The 16,191-nt window shown below is 36.7% G+C and overlaps 1 protein-coding gene across 5 annotated transcripts in view; it reads right to left on the reverse strand.

Moving 5' to 3' along the window:
- The window catches only part of VWA8 (von Willebrand factor A domain containing 8), a 187,204-nt gene that overhangs the window by 57,323 nt on the left and 113,690 nt on the right, over window positions 1-16,191 (reverse strand). For all 5 annotated transcript variants that reach the window (XM_026099176.2, XM_064504817.1, XM_064504816.1 and 2 more), the window contains 4 exons: window positions 8,858-8,966; window positions 7,795-7,933; window positions 6,605-6,807; window positions 250-366 (listed from right to left, as the gene is read on the reverse strand). In XM_026099176.2, coding sequence (XP_025954961.2) covers window positions 250-366; window positions 6,605-6,807; window positions 7,795-7,933; window positions 8,858-8,966 — 568 coding nt within the window. The remainder of the gene's footprint in view (window positions 1-249; window positions 367-6,604; window positions 6,808-7,794; window positions 7,934-8,857; window positions 8,967-16,191) is intronic.

Here is a 16,191-nt window from a genome sequence, read left to right on the forward strand (position 1 = left end):
CAGTTCTATCTCCAAAGAGGGATTTTTTTTAAAGACACATATTCTCAGGCAGTATGACTTACTTATATATCTATCATAATTCCATAACTGCTATTTTCTGTGTAAGGCATTTAAATATACACAGGAGGAAATAATTAAGTGCTTAGGCCCTAAAAACAGTAAGAGAAACCACCCTAGTACAATTTTCCCAATATTGAGCTTTAAGTGCCAAATTAATTTGATATAGTATAGCTAGGTGCTACTTCTCACCATCTCTTCCTTGCTGCTCCACCAAGATGTTTTCTTGGGAGTCTCTTGAGCACCTGGTAAGAGCAAAAGTCGGCGAAGGGCACCATTGTTTGTATCCAGCAACAACACGACGTTACTCTGTAAATGGAGAGCAGATTTGTGTTTATCTCAAGCCCACTTAAGAGACAACATCAAATCTCTATGAAGCTCCTTTGCAACTCTAGCAACCTAAGACACTTAGAAAACATGACATGGATTTTGTTGGAAAATGTAGGCTGAATGCTCTTGGATCATTTCAAAGTTGATGGATAAATTTAACTGAACAGATAAATACATGCTAAAGGACTGGAACTGTATTTCCATTTTTCCATAATGTTTCGTCTTACAGCTCACATTAATTTTTGCATAGGCTCTAGAAAGTGGACTAGCAGGGCTTGAAATGGCTCAGTATTTCACAGCTCATACTTCAGATACCTAGAATCCTACTAAAAATCCTGGTATGTGAAAATCCTTCTATGAGCTGCACCCTCAGACTGCTGACAGAGTGTCAGAGGTAGGATGGCTGTTGGAGGACAGCAGGATGACTCTAGGGGATCAAGATCCAAAGCAGACAGAATACTGAACAGCGACGTGTGAGGGTCCTTCACATATCACAAGCAAAAACATGGTACGTTAAATTTTGTTGTTCTGCAGATTTCTCAGTTTGTTACTCAAAGCCCCAGGGTCCATACTTGCTGTCACATGATGGGGACAGCTATCAATACTTCCCCCTCCCAGCCCCAGGGTCACACGCTGGGAAGGGATCACAGCATTTCACTGAGGCTCTCCCTGGCTGCCGCACAGTGTCACAGCTTGTCTCCAGCTCTCTGGGAGCCACATGCCACGCAAAGCTGGCTAACAAGCTCATCAGCTACGTTTAAGGTGCTGTCCGGGGTGTATGGCATGGATGAACGCACCTGATATACAAAGTATGCAACTTGAACCAGCTTGTTTGTAGGTTCATTTAAAACATCTCTTTTTACAAAGTATCACAGCTGCTCCTAACGTGTTTAACTAAGAATCCAAGAGAACAATCATTAAGGGCCAACCTTAACTGCACCAAATGAAATTTAAAAGGTACAAAAGCACAAGTTAATTAAGCCTTGGGATGAAATTTTTGTTTGCCTTTCAGGGAAATGTTAGGTTCTGCAAGGATATTAGGTTCTGCAAAGACTTATTAAAAGTAAGTTGTCTACCTATAACATCTGCAATAATGCACGATAGACATTAAGAGAATAAAACATAAGTTCCCACAAATTCTCCTAAATAAAACAGATACAAACAATCTGAGTCACAGTGTTTTTGTTCTTTTTGGGTACACTTCATACTTTCACTAGGATTATTTGGCAGAATTAACTTTTTTTTTAATAATGACAGTCAATTTAAAACTGAATATGGTAAAGCATTTAAAATATTACCATGTTATTTGCAGCATTTGGGAAATACAGCTGGAATTCAATACTTCTGAAGAAAGCAGTTTGCTTATGTATTTCAAACCAAAATTACAGAAATGTGGTTCAGGAAAAAAAAAAAAAAAAAAAAGCAGGGCATTTGCTTTGGACTTTGGTTTTCTGCAATATTTTATTTATGTAGTTCTGCAACTGCACTGCTGAACCAAAGAAATGCATTAGCCTTCCACGTGAGATAAAGAACACACATGAATCAATTACATTCTTCCACTTAGCATTAAATTTATGAGAGCAGTTGGCAATATAAAAAGCCTCTCTACTCCACCCCTTTTGATGTTAATGGCTTCCTTCTGCGCTAAGTGACTGATGTATATTCTGTCTGTGTTTAAGAATAGATTTTTGCGTCACTTGCGAACACATCCAAAAGCAGCTTTGGCAACTCTTCAAGTGGGCTGGGAAAGGACACTGGTGTGCAGTTCCGCTATGTTTGTTCTCGACTGGGAGAAAAGTAACCTTTGGGCGACCTCCTGACCCTGGTGTCTGGAATTCCAAACTTTGGACAGATGCAATAACCAATCTCATGAAGTGGTGGGCCTTTATTTTTAGTTACTGCAAAGTTTCCCTTTCCTTACTGCTGTTTTTATTTTCGTTAGTATTCTCCTCTTAAAAGTCCTTAAACCAAACAGGGCTGAGATTTCACTTTGCTGGTATGGGAAGCTGTTCTTCACGCTCTTGTAGACAGGGAAGGAACAAATTTCAGTTTCAGAGGAGGAGAATATAAAGCATTCAGCTTAAGCCTCTTGTATTCTATATATTCTTGTATTCTATGAGTGCTCACCCAGTTTCATCCCCTTCTGCACTTGATGCCCACGTCTCAAGCAAACAAGCTCACAAACACAAACTCTTCTTCACTGTCAGCTTCAGTCAAGGCTGACTCTTAGCTTGGCACCTCTGTTTGGCGTGAGCTCTCTGTGCCTCCTATCCCCCAGCACCCTTCCTACCAGTGCTACTCAGTGACCAGTGCCTATGGGTGACATGCATGCAACAACCCTGACACTGTGTATACTAGTATAGACACAGATATATTTTTGGTTAGGTTAAAGTAAAAGAAGTCTGTGCAATGATTTACAGTTTGGGGCAGAACCACAATGCCTTCACGGGTGCGGAAATGGAGGCAGGCAGACTACTGACATTTTAATTAATGTGAGCAGAGTCCTTCAGATTATCTGTGAGACTTGATTGTACCAGAGATTTCAGGAAACTGAGAAAAGCAAGAATGAGCTTTGTGTTTACAGAAAGGAAAGTCTTCACCTCATGTCACATCCCAAAAAGATGAGAATTTATTAATGTCAACTTGTTTTTGAAGAAAACACATCCTCCTCCTGAAAGCATATATTAGAACGTAATGGAGATTGGAGGGAAACCAAAGCACTTCTCTCTCTTCCCACTCCACTTCCCAACAGCAAAAGATAAAAGTGGAGTTAAAGGATGCTGTCAGGACACTGCCCGGACAAGGCTTTTACACTGCGAATTCCATCTTACAAATAAATGAGTTAAGATTTAGGAAGCATCTCTCCAAAGTCTATCACTGCAGTTTGATTGAAAAGGCAGAATCAAAATAGGCTGTGCTCACTAGGAAGATCAATGGGCACTAAGTTGAAGAGAATCACCTACTCTTTCCTCCAAGAAGATATAAAGGTGGCTTAAAAGCAGGTAAATCACTGATTTATACAATTAAGTTAAATCCTCAATAAGATTAGTTTTAGTAAAATTTTATTTAAAAGGACAGGAAGAAGCTGTGGTCTTTCATTTGATTTTACTGAAAGATTACTGAATCCAGATGGATGTCATCTGAGAAATAATAAATCACAGACCCCTCATCTCATCCTTTCCAATATGGTTATCACTCATTTAAAATGGTTCTTTTTAATAGCTTTTTTTATAACATTCATCTCAAAAAATCTGTATTAAAACAAAAAATTTGGAAAAAATCTTTAGCTTTTGATAGTGCCTAATTAGTGGACTATGTTTTTAATGAAATATCAGCTGTCAAGTGCACAGCTTTTTTTTAAATAAATGCAGTTTCTGATTTCAAATATTAGTAATACTTCTTGACATTTTGCAAATACATATAGACAAATCTCTAAAGCATAAGATATATTATTTACATTACACTTGTCTGTGAAAGCCTCTTTGATCCATCCTTTAGCACAAGTAGCTAATCCTTGGGAGTCTTTCCTAGAGGTAAAACGTATCACTGATCTGTCTGTATTAATATGTGAATGCTGCAAATACTGAGTTTAAGGCTGGCAGTCATCTTACCTAACTTAGTACACCAGAAGGCAGGTATCTCGACTATACTAGCTGCCCAGGCTCCTTTTGTAGTCAATGGAAAGAGAGAGGAACTTCCATGAGGCAATTCACCTTAGCTGTTCTGTCTCAGCTGGGATGAACTACTCTCTCACATCACCTTTATCCTCTCAATGGATACAGAAAGTATTTAGATGATTAGCTTAGACCATACACCTACCTGCTTATGTCATAACTGATTTAATTTCATAAACAGCAATATCCACCTCATTTCATAAGTGCACAAAGAAAGCATATGACTTTTCCATGGCTCCAAAGCAGGAAGAGTTGGGAATAAAACCTAAGCTCCCAATGGAAATACTAAACTCCTTGAGAATCGCTCTTTTGATTCAGTAGGAATTGCAAATGCAAAGATCCCAACACATCAGCCCTAACATAAGGAAGAACAGCAGTGGCCGTGAAGACTACAACAGCAGCATCCAGCTGACCTATGTTTTGGTCTCTCATTTAAAAATCAGTCCAAAGTAAACTATGAATGTACTCCATTCATATGAACATACAATACATATGAGAATCATAGTTCAGTATTTTTTATGTGCAATATGTATGCTTACTTAAGTTATACAGTCTAAAATTACTTTTGAGCAGTGTCCTAAGTATATACTGACTTTTACAACCAAGTTTGCATCTTAATGAAGCACATTTTCATACTTAATGAGTAAGGTCAGTCTTAATATTAACTTTGCATAAGAAGTCTTAAGTTAATACAAAGCATTCAGAAATATTATAATTACTATATTGTCTTCCAGCAGCGTAAAGACACTTATTTTCAAACAGGATGATAGGATTTGTTCAACCATAGCACTTGCTAAGAAAAGCAAGACTGAAGTTGTCAGTATTTAAACTTCAAGTCAGAGAAAAAAAGGATGTTACAGCTGAACTAAAGTAGACTGGAAAGGGGCCCTGAGTTACCATATTCTTTCTGCAGAACAATCTTTATTTCAGATTTCAATTCACACTTTCACTGAAAATTATATTCCATTAGGACAGGCAAAACCAGTCATTGAGTTAACTACTTAACGCTTCACACAAGAACCTTTGATAAAAACCTTATTGCTGAAGCTGAAACTGAATTGAACTATGATTTGATTAAGAATAAAACTGTCAGGAAAATTATTTTCATGGTAGGAATTTTAAAAGCTTGGAAAGCAAAGAATATTGCTGGGCTTAATATTAAAAAGTGTGCAACATTCTAAATATTCTTAGACACAAAATAGACTGCCATCTGTTCTGCAATTTCCTGTATTGACTTTGCCAGAAAAGGCCAAGGATTGTTTAGAACTGAACAAATTTGTTATGTGCATGTCAAAATAGGTCAAATGGTATTTCTGTAGGTGTTCAAGACAACTGCACTGACATTAGAGTGTCCAAGGCAAAACTAAAGAAGGCATACACAATTCTATCAAAGGCAGAAGAATCATATATCTTACAAGCTATTAACAGTAGTGCTTGAGACCAGAAAGTGGTGTCAACACATGACAAATATTCCTGGAGCAAAAGTATAGCAGAGACACTCATTATGGAATGACTCTAAACTGGAATGACTTCTTAAACCCCAGCTCAGTGTAGGAAAGGTTCTTCTAAATCGGCAGCTCTTTCTTTCCCACTGAAGAATGGTGGAAGAAATTCAGACCAAGGAAAGGAAAAGGAAGAATGGCAGCCAACAATAATGACCAGATAAAATTCTCATATCAAACCACTATGACTCGACGCAACATAAAAACCTGTTAATAATAAAAATAAATTAATAATAACAATGTCATCAGCACTTTATCAAATAATGTCTCTTTCCACTCCTGGGCAAAGTTGTTTTAAATTAGAAATATTACAGTCAGTCATTAATAGTAATTCCAAGTGGAAAGTATGCATTGCTTCACTCTGAAAAAAAGTTTCCAATCAAACCAACACTGAAGAAGTCAGTGATTCTAAATCTGTATTGCTGATACACTAAACATCAAGGCTTACATAGCCTTCTTTCTAGTCTCGATACTTGAGATGTTACAGAATGAGAAATATCAGGATTTGCAAAACAAACCAAAAATAGTGACATGATACAAATATAAGCAACATTTCACTTTGTGACTCAGAAAACATGTCTCTTTATACACTTCTCAAAAAGTAAAACAGGGACAAGCTTGGAGTAGAACTTAGATTCACAGCATAAAACAGCTTGCCGTACTTTTGAACATACGCTGCTTCTTTGAGACTCCTGAACTCAACTGTCTCTCTTTCTCTCATTAAGGCCTATCTACCTTTTATCAGCAAGATGAATCAGATAAGCAGACAGAACTCAGCTTCAGTAATGCTAAAGTATATAAAGGGATGTTGTAAATCAGATAAGAAGTGCAAGAGAAAAAGCTCCACATAAAAAAAGTAGAGCTGAAGCAACTCTGAAGGTTCAAGGTATAATGAGAAGGAGCACATTCAGTAAAGGGTAGACTTATCCAAGCAATTTCAATCTACAGAGGTTAAGACACTTCAAGGATCCTACCTTTATGAAACTGCTTTCCTCATCACTAAACATACTAACCATTGAGCTTTTTTTTTTCTTTTTTTACCTGCTCTTCATGTAGAATCACTTGACCTTTGAGTGGATTTCCCAGCGGTGCCACAGTCACAAAAGGCTGCCAGACATTTCCAACTGTTCTGGGGAACAGGTCATAAAAATCCACGAAGTATCCACTCTTACTAGAAACATTCATAAAGTACAAAGAAACAGGATTGCACGTAGCAACATAAAGAACATTCTCAGTTTCATCTTCTGAAATAAGAAAATAAGATAAAATTAATGAAAAGTTATTGACATTGCACATTGCTCTTTTGAAAGAACATATATAATAAACTGAGATAAAGAGAGAAAATGTTTCTTGACACTAACTAAATGTTAGCAGGCAGATTCTTGCCACAAAGCGATTAACTCTTCAAACAAGTAGTCCAAGACACATCTGTCCAGACTTTCTAGTTTGTTTATAATCTGGGTCTTCCCTCCTTTTTGTCCTACCAGAAGCCCCCTGCTTCCAATTACTATACTTAATAATTATATATGAGATGAATGGAAACTTGATATGGAAACCTTTACATATAGCAGTTCTTGTCTCACTTCAAAAAATTCTCAAAATTAAACCAAAGCTATATGATCTCTGTTTCACTTTCATAAAAGTTGGTGAATGTATTTGAAGTTAAGGCTACAAGCAGAAAAAGGTAATATTCTAGTATTGATCATTAGCAATCTGTCTGTAATACACAATACATTATAAGCATGTTTAATTATGAACCATAAAAAAGTCACGAATATTCCCAACGACGCAATTCTCTTTGGGACATAAGAAACATAAATAACTAAGTCAGGCTTGATCCAATCAGAAATAATTTTAATCAGTATAAGCTCTGATTTAGTTTGAGAAGAATACATATCCTTATGAAGACCAGAATGTCTCAATGAAACTAGGCTCCCATTTCAATGGCTGATTATTTTTGTATTTCATCTACTGTTTTAAAAAAAGGAAAGTAGATAAAGAGAAACAGCACTATTCCTCCTATACTCCACTGCAAAGATTCCCAGAAATACATACTACTGTAAATACACTACAGTGTTTTTATAGCACTCATATTGCCCTTGTATATTCTGACAGTGGCTGTCAGCAAGCACCTATCGTATCAACAGCCCAGTTCTTCCTCATCTCCAGGATATCTCATGTATTATAATATTGGGGATCATTACAAAAGTTACTAGATTTTCTTACTGCACCTTTCATTACGGCAACATCACAAACTAAGTTAACTTCATTCAAAGGCAGTATCCAAAAAGAAAGCTCTTCTGTGAAGCTGAGGGCCCTGGCTTCATGTCGTTCCACGGGAAATCCTTGAATATTTAAGTACACAGGTCCCTAAAACAAATGATAACAATAAGGGTTTGCTAAAATATTTCACTCACCATTCTTTATGAAAATCTAGAAGTTTTTTTCAAGACTATTAATGCTATTAAAAATAGGAAGAGACCAAATATTAAATAAATGAAAGGGGAAAGGAAATGCTTTTCTGCAAGCTCTCTGAAAGTCCATACTGCCATTTTCTTTACAGTATACAAACCATGTCTTTCCTCCTTATCCTTTTTATTGGTTTGAAACCATCATTGCTCAGTGACATGACTGAGGTATCACACACTGATCAAACACAGTCCATACAAGGAAAAATCAGAACATTTTTTCTCATAAAGACGTTCAATGGCAATTTCTTGTTATATAAAGTTGAAATCTCAACCCCACACCACATGTGCAGTTGAGTTTTTCCTTATTCACTGAATTAATAACTACTAAAGTTAAGCCAAGAACTCAAAGCTGAAAAGGACTGAAAAGCTTTGGCCGCAGGTCAAATCAGATCAAAGGTTCAGATTCAAACCTGGCAGTGCCAAAGTCTCATAAGAATTCAGCTGCATGTGAAATAAGAACAAAAAATTGCTTTCTTTCCAGTCTCAGATCTTATCCAAAAATTGAGATCTGGGGGCTGAAACTGGCCACCTCCAAGCATCCAAAACAGCTTCAGAGTTCCTTCAAAAATGGCACTGTCAACATCCTCACAAAAAGCTCAAGAACTTCTGACCAAATCTACTGATTTTAAAGCACATCTCAAATTCTGAGGGCTAGGTACAATAAAAAATAAACTTTTTTTTCCTAGTCAGTAGAGAAAAACAAAAACAGGTAACAAAGACGAAGCTCTGTATATCCTCTTTTTCCTGAGGAAATGAATCACATTTTAGGTTTTTCAGATCCCTATATATGAAACCTTAATCATTTTAAAAAAAGAACACAAACCTTGACATCTATTTTTTGAGTTTCTGTTGGACACAGCAGTTTCTGTTGTGCACTTCCTAGGTCGTCAATTCTCCAGTAGCCCGTAAATTTATGTTCTGGTAACGGCAGTCTGCCAAAAAGCATAGGAACAAATGAATTTTCATATTCATTAACCAGTAGCTAACATGGAATAAATCATTTAAGCAACAATATTTCTCCAACAAGCCACTTCTGAATATTTTCTTATAGAAAGTGCTTCCTCACTAAAACATTTCATTTCTTTTATGTTTTAAATCACAAAAATTTTAGCCTTCTGGAATACTAATACAGTCACAACCTAAACAGCATAATAAAAGAAGGAGCCTGTCACAAAATATGGCCTCAGAAGAAAAACTTTTCCAGGCTGAATTATTTGAGATACATAATAGAATATATCCAAAACATATCAAAATATTTCTCTTGGTTTGCTTTATTCAGTTCAGGCAGGATGTGACAGCACCAATTAAAGGAGCTCCAGTAAGTGGCACATTCCCCTGAGAAAACAGCAAAATAAGCACAGTAAACACAGTGGCAAATTCACCATGCAACAAAAGGAATGAATTCCTTCCCTACATTTTGCAACTGCTCATGTGAGCAAAGGCTGTGGTACACAGATGTGAGTGTATGCCATTGCCTTCTGCCATCATAGCCTACAGAAAGGAGAGGGACATCTCCAAAAGCCTCAATTAACTTTTTTGATGCAATTTCTTAATTCCTGTGCCTTTTATTTAGGGAAGAAATATACAGGCCACAGGAAAACTCGGTAATACAGCTAAAGAAAATGATGGTGTATGATAAGGTAGCTTGACAGCAGAATAGGATGACATTTTTTATTTCTTCTTCTGCTCTCTCTGAAGTGATTTGCAACAAATAAAAGAAATTTGATATTTCTAATTGGCATAAATACATTCAAGCTAATGAACTCATACCTTTATGGTTTCTCTTATTTGGGATCAGTTGCTCCTAAACAGATCTATGAAAACTGCATTTTGTGTTACAAGCAGTTATATGTTATTGTATGGCTACAGAACTTGGCAAGAGAACTGAAGACATTCCCTCTCCCAGTTTCTATATCTCCAAAGTCTATTTTAAGGAAGTTCTCTTGGAATGTTTGTTAAAAGTCTGTGCTTGGTCTCTTCTGTCCTTTTTGACGAAGCTTTTTCCTACTGTTATAATTATTTACCTCTCCCTGCCAACCAACCTGGCACCTTGAGATATAAGAGGTTTGTTTCATTTCTTCTTGATATGCTTTCCAGAGTAAGAAAGGATCCCAAATCAAAAACTTCAGTTGAAATATATATGAACTTTGGGGATTTTCAAATTGTTTTATTGAGAGCTTAAAGGAAAAGGCAGGGAATAAACACTATTATCCTCCAATCTTTCCAACCCATGCAAGAATCATACATTACAATTTCCATATTGACACCATACCTCAACCAACCTGGAGATGTCAGTACTCACAGGGAGAAAGTCACTCAGTTTCCAACCCCATTCTGCGTTTGGACCATCTGCCAAGGCAGTCAGATAGCCAAAGACAGTTTTTGTTATTTTGAAATAGAAAATAGACAGATGCTAAACGCTCATAGGTGAATATCCAGCTGTCAGCAATCAGAACTTTTGGGCATGCAACGAGGACAGTGAATTTTTTCCTTTCTCTCAGTCAAAAGAACCAGTAGAGTCTTCACTGCCTGTTTGTGGCCTATTTCAGAGTATCAATAGATACCAGTGTTTGGAGAATGATTTATTTTGCATTCTTCCTCACTTCAGTTTGCATTTTTCCATTCTTTACAACTAGCTAGTCTAGCCTGCTTCTTCCCAAATTAAGAACAGAAATTAACACAGAGTCAAAAGAAATTCAAGTACAATACGGTTTAGGTTACAACATTGAAGACCATTAGGAAAAAAATGTTCAGGATGTACTATTTTAATACATGCACAATTCTGTGATTCATGAAGATGGATTCACATTTTGGCATTCATGCACACAGAAAAAGGGCAAACAGTCAAATCATTAGACATGTCAGAATATCCATGAATGTGAATTCTACATTAAGCTTCCATTTGGGTTTCAGAATGATTTGTTGGCAAAACTTTGGTTATTTCTTGAGCCAAAACTGTCTTGTGTTCAAACAGAAACAGAAGACTTTTTTGTTATGATTGCTATGAGTAGTATAACCTCTGATACGCCTATAATCAGCAATAATTGTTTCCTGCTAGCTCAATGGAACATCATCTACCACAAGGATTTGGACTTAGTTTTTAATTCCTTGCACATTACTCCCATGAGCAACATCCTAGAAATCAACGGGTTCACTAATAATCATGAACACTTATTAAATTTTAAAATAAAACATATGTTAATAACCAGCTTTAACCAAATACCCTGCTTTATACAGCAACAGAATTACAGATTGCATTCCCAAAGAAGCAAAACATTTCCACTCTGTTTCTGGAAATTTGCTTTGCTAACAGTTCCTCTCTTCTCTCAGGAAAAGTAATTTTGCCTTTCTCCTAGATTCTTGAGGTTTATTCACTTCCCTGTTTCTGAATGATTTAGTTCCTCTGGAGCAGCAGACTAAGCCATCATGAATGGCAAACAGAAGGGAAAGGTAGACCAGAATTTAGGAAAAAAACAGAACTGAGAAAATGAAGTTCCTTTGTCAAGAGTAATAGGGATCTTAATCTTTCGGATTTCTTTTAACTCTATCACTGCTTTCCTAGTGCTCTCTCATACAGACCTGGCTGGTGTCATTAAAGGTCTTATAATCAATCTGCCTCTTGAATGATTATCAGGAGTGAGTGAGGGTGAAGAGAGACAGGAACAACATGACCACACTGAAGATGTCCATATTTCTTAACATTTTTCCTCTAGTGAGTATATACTATGTGTATTGGAGTAGGGAGGCAATTTTCTTTCCCCAAGACTTATAGGTAACAAGCAAGTTTTGAAGGTAACTTGAAGTGACAGTATTAGTAAAAAGCTTGACAAGGCACTCCTGCTATAGTGCAGTATTCAAATCAACTGAATGAACCAAATGCTTTTTATGTAATAAAAGGCAGACAGAATGCTACGGAGATGCCACTGTTGGCAGAAATCTGAGAAGCAAAGAGATCTGATGGGTGTAGAAAAGTATACAGGTTTGGTAAGAATTCTGCTGAAACTCCATCGCTACCTCCAACTGTAGCATACACAATGAACCTTGATTTACGCTTTCCTCAAAAGCTGGAAAAGGTTTGTAGCACAGAAAACCTACACGACAGACTGCAGTAAGATTGTAAAAAAAGCCCAGACTTAAAAGGAATTATTCCTAGTCAGTTCTTTCATTATGGCTCTGTCAAAGCCTGCAGGTTAAGAAAAATTAAAAAATATATTTTTATGTTAGTTTACTCTTAATTTTACATCCTGGTCCTCTACAAGAATTCACTGCTGTCCATAAAATGGTTATATAAGTAGAACTTTTGTTTAGAAAAGGTGATGTGCACAAGAACTACATCTGAGACAGCAATTCTACATTAAAATTATTATTCAGTCAGATTTTCTTCATACACAGCATTCGAAGGAGAGGCAATCTGTCAAAAAGTAATTCTCTAGAGGCTTCTGCTGCTGGAAAACTTTTCAAATTGACACCTATAGTACCCAATTTCTTTTGACTTGTACCTTTCTGATTTTAGAAAATAAAGTCAGTTTAGGCTAATTTTAAAAAAGTCAATAGAACTTGCTTTACAAATTTATGCATTTCACTTTTTGAGAAGATATTGGAAAAAGGCTAAGAATCTTGTAAGAATAAAATTTCTGTGAATAAAAATCTCTCAAGCTGGCTATCGTAACTAGTACAGCTTCAGACATGAATTATGACAGGCAACAAAACTATTCAATATGTGATCTCGTAAACCAGCTCCATGTTGGAACTGAATGTATTATTCACGGGCTTAAATAACAGTCTGTGTTCTATTTAGCTAGACTTTCATCCCACCTAATTTTTCAACTTGAATAAAATATAGTCTGAAACCAGGAACCTTCTTTACCAACCAGATCTCTGTATTTTATGCAAAAATCTTTTGTTTTAGAAACCCTTTTCCCCCAGCCCCAGCACATGGGATGGACAAGAGACATATATGATATGCTCCAGGTCCAACATTTGACCACAAAGTACTTGAAAGAGAGATTCTCAAGAGAATAGCAGACTCATTAAAATTTACATAAGATCACATTCAGTATATAAAATGAATATTCAGGTTATAGAAAGCACTTGGAAATACGTAGTGACAGCAGAAAAAAATGGAGTGGAAATTTCACTAAGAACGAATGCCAGAATTAGAGCTGTATGCCATTTCACCCAGGAATTTCAAATGCTCTGAACTGTGTAACAAAATGGCACACTAAAACAATACAGACAAATGTGACATAATAGATGTTAATGGGAAGACACAGTTTCATTGTATACAAAGAAAGATAATGAATTACTAGAATGAGTTATCCATTTTACCACTACATTTTGGCAATGCAGGCTGGACAATCCATCTGCTTTATCTCTAGAGTAGGAAAAATACAAATTTTTGAAAAGGTGATACTACGAGATAAAGACAATATCACTCTGTTATAAGCTGACAATACTGAACGTATCAGTGTCTTCAAGAATAGTCATCTTATGTCAAAACAAAACCTCACGGAAACAAAAAGTCTACAGCGTTTAGACGGGGAAAAAGTCAAGCATTACTTTACTTGAAAAACAGTAGAAAAAACATTCTGTAGTGACAAATAATATAAACTAGTTCAATTCTACAGTCTGTTTCACCATCATATTAAGTCTTAGGAATTAAGTAGAATTCTATCCATTTAATATCAGAACAGGAGAAATTTTCACAGAACAAATATGCTACAGAAGAACTGGAACTCATAATAATACTGGGCCAGTCTCTGAAAGAAAAGATACCTAGAGGTTAACATTTTGCTTCCATATCTGAGTAGATGAAAGATTTTTCTGAGGGATATCTATAATTTCAGCTTAGCAATTGCTTCAAAATCTCTTAAGACAGCATGAAACCATATAGAAGAAGTCCAATATATGACATTAATTTTCGAAATAAATGAATTCGCTTCTACAAATGAAGATCTCACTTGAAACAATAACTACTGCAAGAACTTTTGGCAATTAGTGACCACCTGATCTTCCCTTCTAAGAGTAGGTATATTAGTTCCAGAGCCTTAGCTAAAATTCCCATATGGGTTACTGTTACATTTCCCTGTAATTTTAGTTGGATACAATCCTTGAAATTCATCCTCTTGGGACACTGTATTGTAGTGTGTTCAGGTGTCTCATGTGTTTTTGTTCCTATACTGACAGCACTTACATTTCAGCAGGGATTTAAATAATTCTGATTTCTACAGGTTTTCTGATTAAGTAATAGGTGACAGACAGAAAGGCTTCTTCGAAATGTATTAAAATAAAATAAAGATTCACAAATTGTTGGATCCACTAGACATGTTAACACATGCCAGAAAGTACCTGTATAAAGGAGTCAGTATATCAGTATAATGATTTTCATGTCTTAGAGTCTCCTGGAAATGTGCTAGTGTCTGTATCACAAAACCTCTTACATAATTTGAGGATTTGCATTCTTATGAATAGCAATGATTTTATTGCAGATATGGATTTAAATCCTACGGCTGAATAGGTTTGGAGTTTCATCCTAATTTTTGCTTTATTTATTAAAACCATTGTGCAATTTATCACGCCAGCCAGTAAGTCTTTGAAGTCTTGCAAATTAAGGCTGGGGTACACAAGTCAAGCCCTGTTGGGTACGCTGTTGTCAACAGGACACTGTAGAAAGTATGCACAGTAAATCTACAGATCACCAACTTGTAAGATACTGTAAACAGGCAGGAAGACAGGAATAAAACTGGAAGTGATCTTGACAAGTTAGAGAAATGGTCTGAAAAAATATAATACAATACACTAAGAGGAGTGCAAAGCAGCACATCTAGGAAGAAAGTTGATTGCATAAACAGTAGAAAGGGAATGAGTGCTATTCAGTGGTTCTGCTGAAGGGGATATGGTATGTTCAGAAAACTAGATATGAGTTACATGTTGCAAGAAAGATAAGCATACTGGGATTCATAAAAGGGACTGCTGCAGGAAATAGTTCTACTACTCTACTCAACTCTAGCATGAACTACGCCATCCAATTTTAGGCACAATGCTTAAAGACAGACATGGATCAGCTGGGGGGGGGGGGGAGAAAGAAAAGGAGAGAGAGAAACAGAAACAACCAAAAGCCTTAAAAACAAGGGAGAAAACAGGGAAAACTGGATGTATTTAGTCTAGAGATGACTTTCTAAGGGCAAGGATATTTAAGAATAAGACTGGCTTGCTTAGGGAGATTACAGAACTCCATCACTGAAGGTGTTTAAGCTTGGATCAAGACAAACATCAGATAAGAAGGGTTTAGGTATAACTTAGGTTTTTTTCTGAAGGAAGTGGGAAGGACTAGATTAGCACCATTATTCTACCCTCAAATTTCCGCAAAACAGTGTAGAGAAGGTCAGTACTCATACTCTAGATCTAAACACCTGGTGGCTTGGGGAAGTCCCTTTTCTGCAGTGGTCCAAATACCATATCCCATTGCCTCAATGAGTACATCAAGGGAGTTCGCAATGCAGGCTGGAACCAACTTGGAGAGGTTACCCAGGCTTTCTTTAACTCCAAGGCAGAATCAACTACACCTAAACCATTCCTGAAAGATGTCTCCATAACTCAGGATAATCAGCCTGTGGTTTGCAAGCTCCATAGGGTTAAATCCAGCAGCAAGGCTGTCTTGGCATGGAGCAGTGGGATAATCTGAAAACCCAGCTGTGGGGGGATGCAAGTGAGATACTGAGACCAAGATCACTGCACCACCAGAGCCAGGTGGTCAGCCCGGTCCCATCCTGATAAGTTGCTCTTATCAACTGCTTGTGAACTTCTCCTGTAGTTTCTCCCCTTCTTGGCTTTCAGTGTACAGAGCGTGGCTGTCAACCAAATGAAGTTTTTGATGAGCATCTTGCAGGGTTTTCTATAGGTATAACCTGCCCTAAAAAAACAGTGGATATGAAACGATTCCTGACTCAGAATGATCAGATCCTTTAATCTTTCTTCTGTCTTTTCTCTTCTACACTGAAGAGTCCTCCGTTCCAGCAGTCCTTCCTCTTATGTTTCCTAAGCCTCTGATATTCACGTTGCTAAGCACTCCTCTCCAATTCATCCATGTAAACCTACATCTAATACTTCTAAAAATTATATACAATTTTTAAATGAAAATTTCTCAAAACCAACAAA

The sequence above is a fragment of the Dromaius novaehollandiae genome, chromosome 1 (genome assembly GCF_036370855.1).
Source record: "Dromaius novaehollandiae isolate bDroNov1 chromosome 1, bDroNov1.hap1, whole genome shotgun sequence".
Taxonomy (NCBI): domain Eukaryota; kingdom Metazoa; phylum Chordata; class Aves; order Casuariiformes; family Dromaiidae; genus Dromaius; species Dromaius novaehollandiae.